Source organism: Orycteropus afer, unplaced genomic scaffold (assembly GCF_000298275.1).
Source record: "Orycteropus afer afer isolate SDZICR_OR568_19922 unplaced genomic scaffold, OryAfe1.0 scaffold00006, whole genome shotgun sequence".
In the NCBI taxonomy this organism is placed as follows: domain Eukaryota; kingdom Metazoa; phylum Chordata; class Mammalia; order Tubulidentata; family Orycteropodidae; genus Orycteropus; species Orycteropus afer.
The window spans coordinates 16,420,045-16,437,626 of NW_006921593.1; the positions used below are offsets into that span (position 1 = coordinate 16,420,045).

At 47.2% G+C, this 17,582-nt stretch overlaps 1 protein-coding gene across 1 annotated transcript in view; it reads right to left on the reverse strand.

The window, feature by feature from the left end:
- Nucleotides 1-461: 461 nt before the first annotated feature.
- Nucleotides 462-17,582, reverse strand: part of SUN1 (Sad1 and UNC84 domain containing 1) — a 36,329-nt gene continuing 19,208 nt past the window's right edge. The window contains exons 16-22 of the mRNA XM_042781282.1: nt 16,460-16,595; nt 14,694-14,948; nt 13,859-13,943; nt 7,353-7,468; nt 2,259-2,426; nt 930-1,022; nt 462-575 (exon numbers count right to left, since the gene is read on the reverse strand). Coding sequence (XP_042637216.1) covers nt 462-575; nt 930-1,022; nt 2,259-2,426; nt 7,353-7,468; nt 13,859-13,943; nt 14,694-14,948; nt 16,460-16,595 — 967 coding nt within the window. The remainder of the gene's footprint in view (nt 576-929; nt 1,023-2,258; nt 2,427-7,352; nt 7,469-13,858; nt 13,944-14,693; nt 14,949-16,459; nt 16,596-17,582) is intronic.

Genomic DNA, 17,582 nt, shown 5'->3' on the forward strand with positions numbered 1-17,582 from the left:
AAAGATGCGTAAGAGCTGAAATCTGGTGACCCTCCTTCTCCCTGAAGGAAGGATTAACAGGTGGAACACACTTGCCCCCCCACTCCCTTGGAAAGTCTAGTGAAAGGCTAAATGAGAAAGCTGTGAAAACACGTCAAACCTTCCAACCTCTTCTGCCTTGTTCCTGATGTGAAAAAGGACAAATACAAAAAGAGCTTTGTGTCCAACGCCCAACCCCACAACAAACCCAGTGTCTCTGACACCAAACACCCAGATGAATGACCACAGAGGCAGCTGTCACCAGGGGCTCTGTGGACAAAGCACCAGCACTCGGTGTCCCAGCCTGGGGGTCACTGACACAAAGCAGACACGACCGTGAGATGGGCACCAGACCACGCCTGGTCTTCTGGGGGGTCTGGGAACGTTTATTCAGGTGGCTGTGTCCTGTGGCCGTACACACACACAGGGAAGTGGCAGGGCATCTACTTGATGGGCTCTCCGTGAACCCTGAACCGGTAGAGACACGTGTATTCCGGATGGCCCCAGTTAGAGGAGATCTGAAGTTCCACAATTTGGAAAGTTTGTTCAGGTCTTTTCTGAAATCAAGGAGAAAACAAGTCACACTTATTTTCTATTAATAACCAAGGCCGTGACTTTCCCGACTATGGGCCTGGACAGGAGACAGACAGCTAGAGGTGAGATTCTTCAGACCAAGTCCTGCTTGGTCACAGGGCAGGAGCTCAGGAGCCCATGAGAGCTCACTGCTGGCCACAGACTCATGCGGTGTCAACACACAGGACACATGTACCACAGCAAAAGTCCACACTAAAGAGACTTGGAGGAAAACAGCTAGAAAGGTCAGGCCAGTTTCTCCCCATAGGGTGGTCCTCTGGCTACCCTGACATGCGTGCTGGTGTGGTCCTCTTGGCAGGAGGGGGCTGGGGCCTTACCAGCACCTGGAACATCTGCAGCGACTCCCCATCTTGGTCATACGTGAACTGTCCCAAAAGCAGCCCTTCTTCCTGATGTTCACTGTCCAGTCCCTGGAACCAGGCCACACAGTCACAACACCAAGGTAATAGAGTTAGGGTCACCGAGCCGCTGTTGCAGTGCTAATGCCCTGTCTGGAAGGTCTGATTCATGCTAAGCACCCTGGTACCTGCTTCCTATCTATTCCCCACACAACACTGACAACAGCCCCATGAGGCCTCATAGCTCCATGACACAGACAAGGCAAACTGAGGCTGGAAGAGGATAAGCTCATGGCCAGCAGGGACGAGACGAGATGTCTGTCTCCAAAGACCTAGAACGCATAGCTCCTCTCCATTCACCTCCATGTGTCCAGGCCTGAGGGACATGCATGTGGTCATGAGATGATCGACCGGGCTGAAGGACATGCACATGGACACGAGACCATTGGCCAAGGCTGAGGGACATGCATATGGATATGAGACCATCGGCCAGGCCTGAGGGACACATATGCAGACACAAGACCATTCGCTGTGCTTGAGGAACATGCACATGGACATGAGACCACTGGGTGTGCCTGAGGAACACACACATGGACACGAGACTATCAGCCAAGGCTGAGGGAAATGCATGTGGACATGAGACCACTGGCTGTGCCTGAGGGACACACATGCAGACACAAGACCATTCGCTGTGCCCGAAGAACATGCACATGGACACGAGACTATCAGTCAAGGCTGAGGGACATGCACACAGACACGAGTGTGGATGGAGAATTTAAGTGCCATGGAAAAACACTTATGGTAAAGATGTGTCTCTTAATCACATCTCTATTTTACAAAAGGAAAAAAGACCGGAAAATACACAATATTAATAGTGGCATTCACTGGGATTAGGAGGGCTCTTTTCCCAATTTCTTTATTCTTTTCTGTAAATCCTACAAATCAAAAAACAAAACGTCCTTTTCCTTTTGTCATCTGGTTGCTTCCATGCCATGAGTTGTGCGAACATGGTCTACGCTGAACAGAGCAGAGTGCCGAAGGAGTCAAACTCCTGGTCAGGCAAGGCAAACCGGGTCCCTCAGCACTGCAGACCAACTGGGCTTTGATTAACATACTACTGCTTGTAAGCTGCCATCTCAGGGAAAGTCCTAAAGTGTCTCCCTCAATAGTTCATCATCTTCCTCAGAGTATCAGTAGGCAGAGAACAGCATGACTGAGAAAAGTGCCTGCACTGTTCACCTTTGCAAACCCCCAGGAAGGGACAGAAGAAGAGAAGGGTTCTTCAGTTGCCCGGCCTAAGATACTCACATACACCGCAAAGTCCTTGGGTGCGCTGGTGATGTTGCCCGTTGGCGAGAGAGTCTTTGGTATGTGCTCCAGAGTGAAGGTGGTCGGGTAGATGGCCATCGACAGTCTCACCACCAAGTACCCCTGGGAGCCCTTGAATGCCCAGCAGTTACCGGGATAGATGTCAGGCTGCAGAAAAGCAAAGTATGAACGTCTTAGAGTCTGAACAAACCCTCCACCACCGAGAAATTCGGAAGCAATAAGAGAAAGACTGGTAATACTAAGATAAAATAAAAAGTTTCTGCACCGTAAAAATCCTCATAAGCAGAATGATCAAAAGACAAAGTGGGGAAAGGCATTTGCAACTTGTATCAAAAGGGTTACAAGTTGGTGTATCTTGATGTATCTCCAAGACCTAAGTAAGCTTTTACAACAGCAATGGCAGGCAAGGCCTTATGGGGACACAGGCAGGAGAGACAAATGTGTTTCAAAGAAAAATGAACTCAAGTGGTCCTCAAACATGACAAGATGCTCACCTTTCCATAAGACAGAGCGAAACACAGACCAACAGGCAGAGTGAGTGCTTCTCACCCACCAGACTGACTATGCTCCCCAAGTATGACATCTATTGCTGTCAACGATGGAGGGGAGCTGGGCCTCTCTGAATGAATGGGCCTGTGTATCTGGACCTTAGAACCAGGTAAGCATTTCATATAATTGAAACAGTTCCTAAGAAAAAAAAAGGCAATCCTTGAGAATGGAAAACGGAAACAACTCTCAATAACAACCAAGTGGGTGGTAAAATCAGAGAATAATCAATCCACACCGCCTGCAGTGTAGTTCATTCCAACCCACAGCGCCCCTAGAGGACAGAGTGGAACTGCCCCACAGGGTCTCCAAGGCTGTCAATCTTTATAGAAGCCCATTGCCTCATCTTTCTCCCACAGAGGGGCTGGTAGGTTCACATTCCCAGCCTTTCAGTCAGCATCCAAGCACTTTAACCACCGCTGTGCCACCAGGGCTCCTGAGAGAATTATCAAGTAACTTTCAATACAGCATCTGACCATGCAATTTGAGCAACTGGCATTAATTAGTATTGTAAGTTTAAATATATATATATATACACACACACACATAGAAGAAAAAAAATGTCACATATATCCTTAAGATTTTCAATATAAAAATGATACAAGGATAAAATCAAAGAAATGAAAACCATGTTGCCTTTAATTTGAATTAGAAGTATCAGTATGAACTCATGGTTTACGTTCCCGTTTCCAGACACACACACACACACACACACACACACAGAGTGGTCACACACATGTGCATACACATATTCCCTTCCTTCTACTGCAAAGGCTTTCTGGCAGCGTGCACTCCAGTGCTGAGACCAGACGCTGGTTTCTGAATGCCGTTCCTGATGCTAGAAAGAAACAGAGCTTCTCTGAGAAGTGGCCTACTCAGCTTTGGGGCAGGACATATGCATGATCCCTCAGGACACATGTGCCACCCTGGGGCTGTGTCAGAGGATGGGGCCTGTTTGGAAGAGACCCCAATGGCCAGAGATAGGATGATCTGAGCAAAAATAGAATGATGCCAGCAAGGAGCTGAAACATGTAATGTGCAAAAACTCCATTAGTTGAGGACACTGAGCAGCAAAAACAAAGACCCTCCACTGGTGCCCCTACAACAGCACAGTTGAACAGCTGAGACAGAAACTGTGGCCCCCAGGGCTCTAGAAGCACCTGTCTCACCTCTTCCACAAACAATGGCAGTTGGGACATGCCCCTGGTGCCCAGGGAACACATTTCTGCGGGCTTTGCCCACAGCTGAATGCTGGGTCAGGGCACAAGCAAGCACAGGTGGGTATTCACTGAACTTTCCCAGTGGGCGCCCCAATTCCTCTCTCACCAAGACTGAGATCCCATCCTGGGCAGCAGGGTGACGGTGGTGTCGCTGGTGCTAATCTGTACTCCCTGAAAGCTGACACGGTTGAGCACCACTGTGTATGCTTGCTGGCTGCTGGCTATCACCATTTGTGAAGTGGCCATTTAAACATCTTCCCATCTCTCAAACAGGCTGTCCCTGGTAGCCTCACTGATTCGCAGGAATTCTTTGTTGGTTGTCTTTAGTGTGAAATCTCATGTCTTCTGATTATGACATGAGATGTGGCTGAGGGACTTCTCTTCCAGACCTGGAGCCAGGCAGCCGAGGGACAAAGGAGTGACAAGCGTCCCTGTGCTTACACACGCAGTGCTCACCCACTCCTGAATTCTGTAAAACGGGGCTTATGAAGTGGGAGATGGTGACCAGGAAGATGTTTCACGCCATGTTAGACAGCATTTGTTGCTGAGGGAGGATGAATGCACCCGACAAGTGAAATTCTCCATCGTGTAATCCCTTAAACGGGTATGACCATTTCAAAGAAAGGTGACCCAAAAGAATGTGGAAAATTTTCAAATATCAATATCACATGCAAGTAAAATTCTGACGAAGGTAATTCAAAAATGGTTGCAGCAAATCAAAACAACAATGAGATACCATCTTGCTCCAGCACTAGTAGCAAAGTTCAACAAGACAGAAAATAACAAATGCTGGTGAGGTTGTGGAGAGATTGGGACTCTCATACACTGCTGGTGGGACTGTAAAATGGTACAACCATTGTGGAAAGCAGTATGGCGATTCCTTCAAAAGTTGGAAATACAAATACCATTTGACCCAGCCATCCCATTACTAGGTATATACCCTAAAGAAGTGAGAGCCATAACAAGAACAGATATATGCACGCCGATGTTCATCGCAGCACTATTTACAATAGCCAAAACTTGGAAACAACCTAGATGTCCAACAACTGAGGAATGGATAACCAAACTTTGGTACATTCACACAATGGAATACTATGCAACGCTAAAGAACAATGTAGAATCTGCAAAACACCGCATAATGTGGATGAACTTGGAGGACATTATGCTGAGCGAAATAAGTCAGTCACAAAAGGACAAATATTGTATTAGTCCGTTATTGTGAAAGTTAAGGAAAGGTTTATATATTGTAGGACATTTTCTTTGTTGGTTACCAGGGGTGGGAGGGAAGGGGAGGGAATGCTGTTAGATAGATAGAGATAAATATTGATTTGGGTGAAGGGAAGGGCAATGTACCAAATGTGAGTGACCAATATGGCAGCATTGAGGATGAGAAAGACAGAGAGAGTTACATGGGCAGTACAAACAACAAATATGAACCCCTTTGTAAATACAATACTGAGTTGTCAATGAAAGCAAACATGGGTATAGGGACGGATAGATGGGTGAACAAGCTAAACAATTATGTATGTCTAAATGGAGAGTGTATCCAAGATCATATACAGGGTTGGCAGACAATGGGCCTCTCGAAGAGTATGAAGGGATGGACACTGGGGAGGTAACTGTGGGGAGGAAGTGGGAGGGGAGCTGCTGCATTGCAAATTTTGGTCAATGACATGAGACAAAGTATATGTGAACTGCTGTATGAAAAGTGAATTTACTCTGTAAATCTTCACCCAAATCCTAAAAAAAAAAAAAAAAAAATGGTTGCAGCAGTACATTGACAGGGAACTGCCAGAAATTCAAGCTGGATTCAAAAGAGGACATGGATTGAGGCATATCATTGCTGACGTCAGATGGAACTTGGCTGAAAGCAGAGAATACCAGAAAGATGTTTACCTATGTTTTCTTCACTGTGCGAAAGCATTCGACTGTGTGGATCATAACAAATTACAGATAACGCTGGGAAGAATGGGCATTCCAGAACACTTAGTTGTGCTCATGAGGAACCTATACTTAGACCAAGAGGCAGTCAAACAGAACAAGGGGATCCTTCATGGTTTTAAACCAAGAAATGTGTGCATCAGGGTTGTATCATTTCACCATACTTATTTAACCTGAATGTTTAACAAATAATCCGAGAAGCTGGACTATATGAATCAGAATGTGGCATCAGGATTGGAGGAAGACTAATTAACAACCTATGATATGCAGATGACACAACTTTGCTTGCTGCAAGTGAAGAATCACTTACTGATGGAGATGAAAGACTACAGTTATCAGTATGGGTTACACCTCAACGTAAAGAAAACAAAAATCCTCACTACTGGACCAATAAGCAACATTATGATAAATGGAGAAAAGAATAAAGTTATCAAGGATTTCACTTTACTTGGATCCACACTCAATGGTCCATGGAATCAGTAGTCAAGAAATCAAATAATATATTGGGTTGGGCAAATCTGCTGTGAAAGACCTCTTTAAAGTGTTAAAAAGCAAAGATGTCACTTTGAAGACTAAGGTGCGCCTGACCCAAGCCATGGATGGTATTTTCAACTGCCTCATATGCATGTGAAAGCTGGACCTTGAATAAGCAAGATCAGAGAATTGATGCCTTTGAACTGAGGTGTTGGTGAAAAGCACTGAATATACCATGGACTGCCAGAAGGAAGAACAAATCTGTGTTGGAGAAGTACAGCCAGAATGCTCCTTAGAAGCGAGGATGGTTAAGACTTCATTTCAAGCGCTTTGGACATGTTAACAGAAGGAACCAACCAGTCCCTGGAGAAAGACATCATGCTTGACAAAATAGAGGGTCAGCTAAAAACTGGAAGCCTCTCAAGGGGATGGGCTGACACAGTGGCTACAAGCATAGCAACGACTGTGAGGACCGCCCAGGACTGGGCAGTGCTACGTTCTCTTGTATGTGGTACGTGTTACACCCACTCAGCAGCCCCACTCACACGGGGCTCTAAGACACCATGGGAAAAACAAAGCACTCAACCTATCAGGCACGCTTAATTACAGACATAATCAACACTGTAAAACCAACTAACAAATTGTGCAAGGGACTTAATGAAGTAGTCAATTACCACATATAATAACTAATAATTGTAAGTTCACACACATGCAGTGTTTATGGTCCCAGCAGGGACACAGGGAGTGCTAGTCCTGCCCCATCCCCTGGTCTCCTCAGTAAGAAGCTGAAGAAAATATCGACACCCTGCTCACGTGCACCCTGATTTCATGTGGGGCCTAAACGTCTATGTGGCAGAATCAGGAGGCCTGATCCGCACCCCCACACACTCACCTGGATCACAACACGAGGAGACTGTGAGAAGTACCAAAGTGGGATCCCAAACAGACTGATGAGGGCTGTTTTCGTCTCATAGGTCTCCGAACAGCGCGTACTCAGGATGCTACCACCTGAAAAGAAAGTTTACATTCCTCCCAACATCTGTGCTGCCATCTCCAAAGCCGCGCTAACAGCCATCTGAACAATTTGTCTTTTTTCCTTTTGTATTTGTTTTTAAATTTCTTAAACTGTGATTTGGGTGCAAATTTACAAAGCAGAGTCATTTCACTCTCAACAGTTCATGCATATTTGGCTTCACGCCCCCACTTACAATCCCAACAATAAAAAGCTCTCTTCCCCTCTCCTCCATGTGACCCCTTCCCTGTGCCCCTCTTATCTATGCATTCCTGTCTGCCTGCCTTTCCCTCTACGTGAATGCTGCCCTTCTGATGTCTCCTGGTTGACTGGTCTAAGGGTGCATCTCCCTAGGGTACGTAGGGGCATCCCCCCAGGATAGACATTGGGCTGAGAGCTAATCCACGGGAGTGAGTCCAGTTCCAGGCCCAAAGGATAACCCGGGCCCATTGTCTTGGGGGTTCCACCAGCCTCGTCCCAACCAGTAATTCTGGTCATTTTTGTGTTTTTGAACTTTGTTCTACGTTTTTCCTTCCAGCTTTATCCAGGATCTCCAATTCTGATCCCTTTCCAAGTGGTTGGCATTGGAAGACAGGCACCATCTAGTTCTTCTGGTGTCAGGGTCCTGAAAGCTGAGGTCCCCGTGGTCTATCACCATATCCTTGGACTAATTATTTCCATATGACTTTGATTTTTACTCCTCTTTGCTCCAAATGAGGGGAGATCAACATTTGTATATTAGATGGCTGTTCAAAAGCTTTTAAGACTCCAGTCTCTATTCACCAAAGTATAGAACAAGATTTTTATGTACTGTGTGGTGCCAACTGAGCTTGATGTCCCTTGAGACCATAGTCCTGAGCCCACAGGCCTGATATCCCTCAAGGTGTTTGGCTGTCACTGCAAAGCTATTCCAAGCTTGTCTCCTGTAAATTCTGTAATGTATGTGGAATAACATGTAGGAATATTATCAGCTGACTTTATCTGTGGTCATGGGTATAGTCCTGGTCGCCTACCCACACCTGATCTTCTCACCTGTCTATGCAGCCGCCGTTAGGCTAGTTTCGTTGTTACCGATAATGCAGTGTTGTGCATGTCATGGTATTTGCCTCTGTTGTCTCTATCTTTTGTGTACATTTCCGGGTCCTCCTTTTCCCTATTGTTACTGTGCTGGTCGCATGCTTTTGTTATATTGCCTTTCCCTTCACCCAAATCAACACGTAACTCTTAACAAGTCAGAAATTTTCCCACCCCTTCCCTCCCAACCCTGGAAACCAACAAAGTAAACTTCCTTCTCTGTGTAAACCTTTCCTTGACTTTTTCATAATGGACTCATACAGTATTTGTCCTTCTGTCTCTGACTTATTTCACTCAGCGTAACATCCTCTAAATTCATTGATGTTGTGAGATGATTTGTACATTCTTAATTCTTTTTTAACTTGTATAGTATTCTATTGGGTGTATGCATCATAGTTTGGTTATCCATTCATTTGTTGATGGGAACTAAGGTTGTTTCCATCTCTTTGCTATAGTGGATTATGCTACAATGAACACAGGTGTGCGCATGTTTATTTGTGTCTTCTCACCTCTATAGGGTATGTATATTCCTAGTAATGGAATTGCTGGGTCAAATGGTGTTTTTGTTTTCAACTTTTTAAGGAAATGCCACACCGTTTTTCACAGTGGCTGTACCATTTAACAGTCCCACCAGCAGTGTATGAGAGTTCCAATCTCTCTGCTGCTCGCCAGCATTTGTTATTTGCTGTATTGTTGAACTTTGCTTTTATTACTGGGGTGAGATGGTATCTATCTCTTTGTTGTTTGGATTTGCATCTCTCTGAAGGCTAATGACCGTGAGCATTTCCTCATGTGTTTGCTGCCCGCCTGTGTCTTCTTTAGTGAAGTGTCTGTTCATGTCCTTTGCCTGTTATTGGGTTGTTTTTTTGGTGTTGAGGAGTTAGGAAGTTTTCTACGAATTTTTGAGATAAGTCCCTTGTCAAATATGTCTTAGCCAAATATTTTCCCCCAATCTGTAGGTTCTCTTTTTACCCTTTTCAAGAAGTTTTTCAACGCATATTAAGAATTTAGCTCTTAAAAGGCCCCAGCCATCTAGTTTCTCTTCTGCTGCTTGTACATTTTGGGTTGTGCTTGATAGTCTGTTTATGGCATAAATTAAGGCCCCTAGGTTTTCCCTTAGGGAGCTCTGGTAGCATAGTGGCTAAGACACTTGCCTGCTAACCAGACGGCTGGCGGTTCAAACCCACCAGACACTCCTCGGAAGGAAGGTTGGGCAATCCTACTTCCGTAGTGATGCTGCCTCGGAAACCCAAGGAGGGGTCGCTATGAGTCGGGTTTGACTCGACGGCACATAACAACAACAACAACAGGTTTTCCCTTATTTTATCTTTGATGAACTTTATGGCTTTCAGTTTTACATTTAAGTCTTTGATCCATTGTGGGTTCGTTTTTGTGTATGGTATGAGGTATGGATCTTGTTTCATTTTTCTGCAAGTGGATATCCAATTCTGTTTAAGCATTTATTAAAGAGGCCATTTCTCCCCCATTTAATGGGTTTTGGCCCTTTGTCCAAGATCAGCTGTGTCCAGAAGGATGGGTCTATTTCTGGGTTCTTGATTCCACTGTCTACCAGTGTTCCATTTCTCTACTGTTGTACCAATACTACGTTCTTTTGACTACAGTTCTGGTTCAGTAGATTTTGAGATTGGAAAGTGTGAGACCTCCTACTTTTGTTTTTCTTCTTCAGCAGTGCTTTGCTTATCTGAGATCTCTTTCCTTCCCATATGTGGTAGTTAAGTTTGTGTGTCAACTTGGCTGGGCCTGGCTGAGTGGCTAGACAGCTGGATTACAAGACTGGTAATCAACTCGACGGTGGGATCTACCACAAGCAGGTGAGTAACTGCTTTAGGGATGTCATCTGCTTCCCATATATAAGCAACAGCTTTGGGACTGGTCTCCAGCTTATGGCATGCTCGAACCCCGCATGTAGCTGTGTCGTTGTTCAGCAGCCTGCCATGCTCTGCTGACCTTGGGACTTTCAATGGACTTGAACGAATGGCCTGCCGTGTGGTTTGGTAACATCAAGACCATGCCTTTTCACTTGTCAACCCTGGGCTTGTCAGCCTCAGCAGCCAGTAGCTGAATGAAGAAAAGCCTCTACCTTCAATGGGCCAGGAGCAGGAGGCAGAGCTGAAGCCCAAGGTTGAGGGGCTTTCACCCAGCCTGTGGAGCCTGGCACTTTGAACTTGGACTTAAAGCCTCCAAACTGTTAGAGAATAAACTATTGCTTGTTAAGGCTATCCCACTGGTGGTGTATTCTTGTCAGAGCAGCACTAAGGAACCAGGACACTCTATAAAGTTAGTGACTGGTTTTTCCACATCCTTAAAGAATTTAGTGATTTATCCTGGTGTTTTAAAAAGTTTCCATGTCCTTAAAGAATTTAGTGATTTATCCTGGTGTTTTAAAAATTCTCAACTTTTTAACTTGTACAAAACAAAACAAAAAAAAATCAAACTCATTGCCGTTGAATTGGACCCGACTCAAAGCGACCCCTCCTTGGGTTTCCGAGAAGGTATCACTACGGAAGTAGACTGCCCAACGTTCCTTCTGAGGAAGGTGGTGGGTTTGAACCGCTAGCCTTCCGGTTAGCAGTCAGATGCCTTAGGCACTATACCACCAGGGCTCCTAACTCGTACAAAGAACCTTTTAATTTAAGACCAAGCCTATCTTAACACATTTTGGTTTTTCAAACCCATACTTAATAGTTTGCAATTGCTTTAGGATACCCAATTTGTAGCTAAGGAAACGAACCAATTCTTTCTCCCCCTCCCTCGGAAGAACACGGGTTCCTCACCACTCTGATGATGGTGGCTCTGATGAAATTGTGTTCTCAGTCAGTGTAGCCAGGTGGCAGGGAGATTCAGAAGGCCTACCTAACACGTGGGTGGCGGAGGGAGGGTGGAAGAACTGAGGTGACTGCTGACAGGGGTTTTGTTGGGGAAAGGAAGTATTTCAGAATTAGACTTCAATGGTGGTCATACAACAGAGTGAGCCAGCACACTACATGTTGCTAAACTACATGTACAGTTTCAAGTGGCGACACGACACTTATGCCATGCTACATCTCAACAAAAGTATAATACACATCTTTCTTTTTTTTTCACTGTAAACATTTTCTCTTTTTTTTTAAATTGTGATTTGGGCGAAAATTTACAGAGCAAATTCACTTTCCACACAGAAGTTCACATACACTTTGTCTCATGACATTAACCACAATTTACCACAGTGCAACAGCTCCCCTCCCACTTCCTCCCAATAATTACCTCTTCCCTGTGTCCATCCCTCCATACCCTCCTGCCCCCTGAGCTGTCTCCCTGTGCATAAGCAGCCCTTCTTTCTCCATGACTGTTCTCTCCAAGGAGAGTATCTACCTAATGTAAATGTTCAACTCATATGCCTATCTTTTGCTTGGCTGGAAGCCACAGGTGTGGGTTCAATTCCAGACCTGAAGGACAGCTAGAGGCCATAGTCTCAGTGGTTCCACCACGCTCTATCGGACCAGCAAACCTGGTCCTGCCCAACCTTTTTTTTTTTTCTCCAAATGATTTTGAGTTTTGTTCCACATTGTTCTCCCTCTCTATCCAGGATCTCCTACATAGATTCCCTTCCAAGTGGTTGACACTGGTAGCTGGGCACCACCATCTAGCTCTTCTGGTCTCATAGTCATAGAGGCTGCAGATCAGATGGTGTACCAGCTGCTAGGACTGACTGTATCCTTGAAGTTTTGGTCTTCTTCATTCTTCTTTGCTCTGGACGAGGAGAGACCTATCATTGCATCTAGATGGGAGCTTGCAAGCTTTTAAGATCCCAGTTGCTATTCGCCAAAGTAGGCGGTGGAACAATGTTTTGTGTAGTATGTTATGCCAATTGAGCTTGATGTCCCCTGCGACTATGGTCCTGAGCCCACAGGTTCAACCACTCAGTCCCTCTGGGTAGCTAGCTGTGACCAAGCAGTGACTACAACCTTGCCTCTTGTCAGCTCTACTAGACACCTGGGAATTTAGATCATACACATAAACTTATAGGACCATTGTCTGCCAGCCCTATACATGTTCTTGGGTATACTCCCCGCTTCATAGAAATACCTACTAGTTCAGCCTGTCCACCCATCTATCCACCTGTATACCCACATTTGCCTTCACTGACAACGCAGTACTGTTATGTGCAAAAGGGTTCATCTTTATAATACACGTCTTTCAAAGTTCCGTTTGTCCACCAGGAAACAGGGAAGACAGGATGCTGGAGCCTCAGCTGGCCCGTAATAGCCAAATGGGCCACTGCAGTCAGATGTGGGGTAGTTCAGCCCTACACAGACCACACCACAGATTTCCTGTGCTCGTGGGAAGAGATAACAGAGGTAGGTTTCATGTCTTTCTGCTCCTGCAGGACTCCCAGGCCCTTTAATAGATCAAGAGTTCCTTCTTTCTCAAGGGAACATACTGGTCCACCAGCCTCAACCTCAACTCCTCATGTTCTGAAACCAACATTTTCTGTAACACACACACTGACACTCTGCCCTGAACTGACCTGCGGTCCTGTGGTCTTTATCTCATGTAGTGTGAATGAGTGTGTGTTTTAGCCCAAGGCTTCACTGAGGTGTCATGTCATAAACAGTTTATGTCCCATGACAGTCCCAAGCCACAGCTCTGGTCCTTCAAATGCACCTGGAGTGTACGGATTGTGTCCCCCAAACTGGAATGGTCAGAATTCTCTCTCTTAATTCCTTGGGAAACCAACGTAGTGCTGCACCCCTGCCTACACCCCATTCTGTTCACGCAGCAGCACTGTGTTCTGGAGGGCACTCATCACTACTCAAGACTCTGTTGTGGCATGTCTCTGGGGAACATAAGCTCCTGCAGGTAGGGCATGGTCAGGCTCACCAATGCGCCCTAAATGGAAAACACACACACAGAGCCGCCAGGGGGTGCTCAGGGTCTGTGGGGCAGGCTGGGAACTGCTGCCCTGTGCTGAGCTCGTCTGGCGCCTATGCTAGAGCCAGTAAGTCTTCCACACGTCAGCTGCGTCTGCTGGTGAATCCTGACACAGCTGGACGAGCCCAGCTGCCACTGAAGTCCCCTGAACTGGGCTTTGCGGAAGCTCCTAACTGCGTGGCCACCACATGCCACCAGCCCTTCTGGGGACCTGACTGTGGCCCAAAAAGCAACTGAGGAGAAAGAAAAGCCACAAGGGATTCAGCCTGAGAAGTTGTTTTCTCAGCCTTTGTAAGTTGTGACAAATTCCTTCGTGTTGGGCTGGTAACTGTTAACCAGTGACGTCCCATGGTCAGCCATTAACACTTGGGTTCACTTACCACCAGACTCCAGAGCAAAGTCCACCATCCCGGTTTTATCCTGGGAATACAGTTTCAAAGCGTTGTTGACAATAATCCGTGCTTGCTAGAGGTGGAAGATCAGAACAGAGTAATGACTTAGTGTTAATGACATGAAATTAAGACCAGATAGTTAATGAAAAACCCATTGCTGTTAGGTGGATTCTGACTCCTACCAAACCCTACAGGACAGCCTAGAATCACCCCATGGGATTTCTAAGGCTGTGAACTTTACGGGAACAGATCTTTACTGCCACATTTTTCTCCCTCAGAGCAGGTAAGGGGCTTGAACTGCCAATCCTTCAGTTAGCAGCTGAGCACTTAACCACTATACCATGAGGGCTCCTTTGACAGTAAAGTGTGTGTGTCCAATTAACTGTACTTTGGGGATTGAGAGGCATGGGGCACTGTTCCAGAAATCCCAAACCTTGTCAGCACCCCTGACCATGAGGGCCACCAAACTCAGTCAGGGACATGGGAGCCCTCTTGCCTGGGTATAGATGTTCAATGAGCAGAGAAACCCACCACAGGCCTTAAAACATGACCAGAACCAGACTAGAACGAGGGACTGTCAGGGCACTGCATATGGGGCCTGTCCCCTGTCATTTCAGAAACACCACCTCACAGGGAGCAGAGGCTCTGGGATCGCAGAAGTTCTCCCAAGAAAGGCCCCAGAGTAGCAGCCATGACTACTGAGCGACGGCCTCACTCAGGTAGGTGTCGTACTTGGCACCTCTGATGCCATCTGACTTGGCCTAACCCTGTACTTATCGACTCCCTGGCTGCTGCATCCTGAGCACCTCTTACGCCAACTTACCGCCTCCGTGATCCCAGAAACCCCTGCCTCGTGTGCGGCTGACAGCACCACTGCGGAGGTGGGGGCCTGCTTCGTCACAGAGATGTGCTGGGTAATGTTCCTCAGGACCCGCAGTTCCAAGTCTTGTAGCAGGACCTGCAGGTCATCCTTGCTGACAAACCGAGAGGAGGCTTGCTGCAGCAGCCACTCGAGGGCGCCATCTTGCAGGTCGCCAGAAAACATGCGTCTGACTGTGTCTCGGACTTGGGTGTCCACCTATGAAATCACGACACACATTTAGTTAAATGGTTCCAACCCTTCACTATCTCCACCTCAGTCAGACACCTCTGAACCATCACATGACACTCCAGATTCCATAAGCAAATGTGACCCTTCTACTTTCAATTTTAAGGACTCCCTCCAAAAATGTTGCCTAGTTTAAAGAGAACTGGACTAGAACTAAAGACAGACCGAAGCGCCCATCTGCTCAGATATGGCTGCTGGTTCAGCTGCAGTGAACCCCTCAGCAGTTATTCAGCTCCCAGGCAGAAAAGGCCCAGGTAGGAATAAAATGGTCCCTTCTGTTCAACAAACTCAGTCTGGCAAGGGAATAGTTGTATAAACAAAGCAGAAACACAACTTTATGTATGCTATGTATGTCCACGTGTTGTGCACCCCCCCCAATCACGTATGTACATTCCTCTCTTGCTTGGTAGGGCGTGGAGTCCAGGGGACCACAAGAGCACAACCCTGGGGTAAGCCACGCACCCAGCACTGTCCTAACCAGCCTCACAGCAGGGCCAGCCCGGCATGTGCCCTGCCCAACACCAACCCTGCAGCACTGAGCATCCCTCCTGATAGCCTCATCCGGGTGTTTCCATTTCTGCAGGGAGAGCCCCAACACTGGGACTGCTGCCCCATGGCACAGACACCTTCCTAGGTGATTAAAATCTCAAGATTTTGTTCCCCAAAGGGTAGAGTCAGTCACATCCTGCCAGCCTGGAGAATACTGCTTCTCTGTGTCACACGGTGTGGCCAGCCACCTATGTCCTGTGCTCTGAGGGCTGAAGTGTGGTCACTTGTGTCACACGTGGACCCTGCAGGTGAGCCTGGGCTCCCTGCCCACTAACTTGCTGCTGGGCCTCCTACTGCTCTCAGGAGCTCTTTGCACATCAGAGATACATCTGACCATGTAACCCAGCACCCTGTTTCCCAATCCACTGTGTGACTGACATAGGGTGATGTCTGCCATTTACTTTGCTTTGCTTAAGGACACACAGGCTTGAAGAACGCCCAGCATGAGGCATGAGGAAAATAGAATTAAGCTGCCTCTGTTGTGGTAGAAGAAATCTACAAACAGGGCTCCCCCCACCCCAATTAAACGCCAGTATGCATCTAGGCGCCCAAGGGAAGTAGGGAGAGACAGAAACCTAAGTGCTACCATGCTATGGTACCATGATGGAAGGGATTTGAGATGAATCAAATTCGTTATTCTGAAGATTTTAAAAAATAAAACACAACAAATGTTTCTTAAAAGCAAGTGAAAATGAACAACTGTTGCGAACAGCTCCCGCCCCCCACCTTTTCTCTCATTGCGCCCCCCGCCCCCACCCCCACTGCTGCTGTGCCCCCATCTGTGTTCATCACCCACCTCCTCACTCCCCCTCCCCTCCCTTCCTCCTGCCTCACTCCACCCCTGTCCCCTCCATAGATGCTTTGCCCATCACTTCCGCCCCGCCTCCTTTCTCTTGCTCCACCCTGAGTCCCATACTCCCTCCTGCCCTCACCTTCTCATGGATTGTTTCCACTTTCTCGCAGCTGCTCTGCAAATGTCGCCAGTCTACCAGTTCTGCCTTCAGCTGCTCCAGCTGCAGCTCCAGCTGCCTGACTGTGGAGAGGAGGTGCTGCTCGCTGGCAGCCCCGCTGGAAGGCAAACAGTGGGGGCCCGGGTTCCACAAAGATATCCCAGAGCAGGGCCCCTGCCCACGAGCCCATAGCCAAGATCCTGTCAAACTGAATGCACAAACTCAACACTAGTTTCAAACCGCAACCCCAGAGGGAGTCCTCTCCATGACAGTTTAGAAACACACAGAGACACATGCCCCGTAGACAGGGTAACCACGGGGAGGTGACCACCAGAAAGGTCCAGACAGCAGCTACTTCATAGGTGGGTGAAAGACTGCCCGAAGACAATGTCCTATCTGAAAACTTTGCCTGTCATTGTTGCTGGGGGCTGACTAAAGCCAGTTCTGACTCAAGGTGACCCCACATGTCAGTAGAGAACTGCTCACAGGGTCTCTGGCCTCTCATCTTTACTGAGGCAGATCACCAGGCCTTTATTCCATGGCGCTGCAGAGCGGGTTCAAACCAATGACCTTTAGTTTACTGCTGGGTGCCGCTGAGTTGATTCTGAATCATAGGGACCCAATGTGACAGAGCAGAAGGGCCCCATAGGGTCTCCTAGGCTGTCAATCTTCACAGAAGCAAAGCCCAAACCACACCCACTGCCATGGAGTCCACTCCAACCCACAGCGCCCCTAGAGGACAGAGTGGAACTGCCCACAGGGTCTCCTAGGCTGTCAGTCTTTACAGAAGCAAAGCCCAAACCACACCCACTGCCGTGGAGTCCACTCCGACCCACAGCGCCCCTAGAGGACAGAGTGGAACTGCCCACAGGGTGTCCAAGGCTGTCATCTTTATGGAAGCTGACTGCCAGGTCTTTCCCCTTTGGAGCCTCTGGTGGGTTCATACTGCCAACCTGTCTGTCAGCAGCTGAGCCTTTAACTTTTGAGCCACCAGGGCTCCTTAATGAATATTTAGAAACCATATCTGTGCTCTTGATATTGTAAATGAGAGCCAGAAACGAATCAGCATTTACCCACAATCACTAGGATGAGTCTCAAGTGCCCG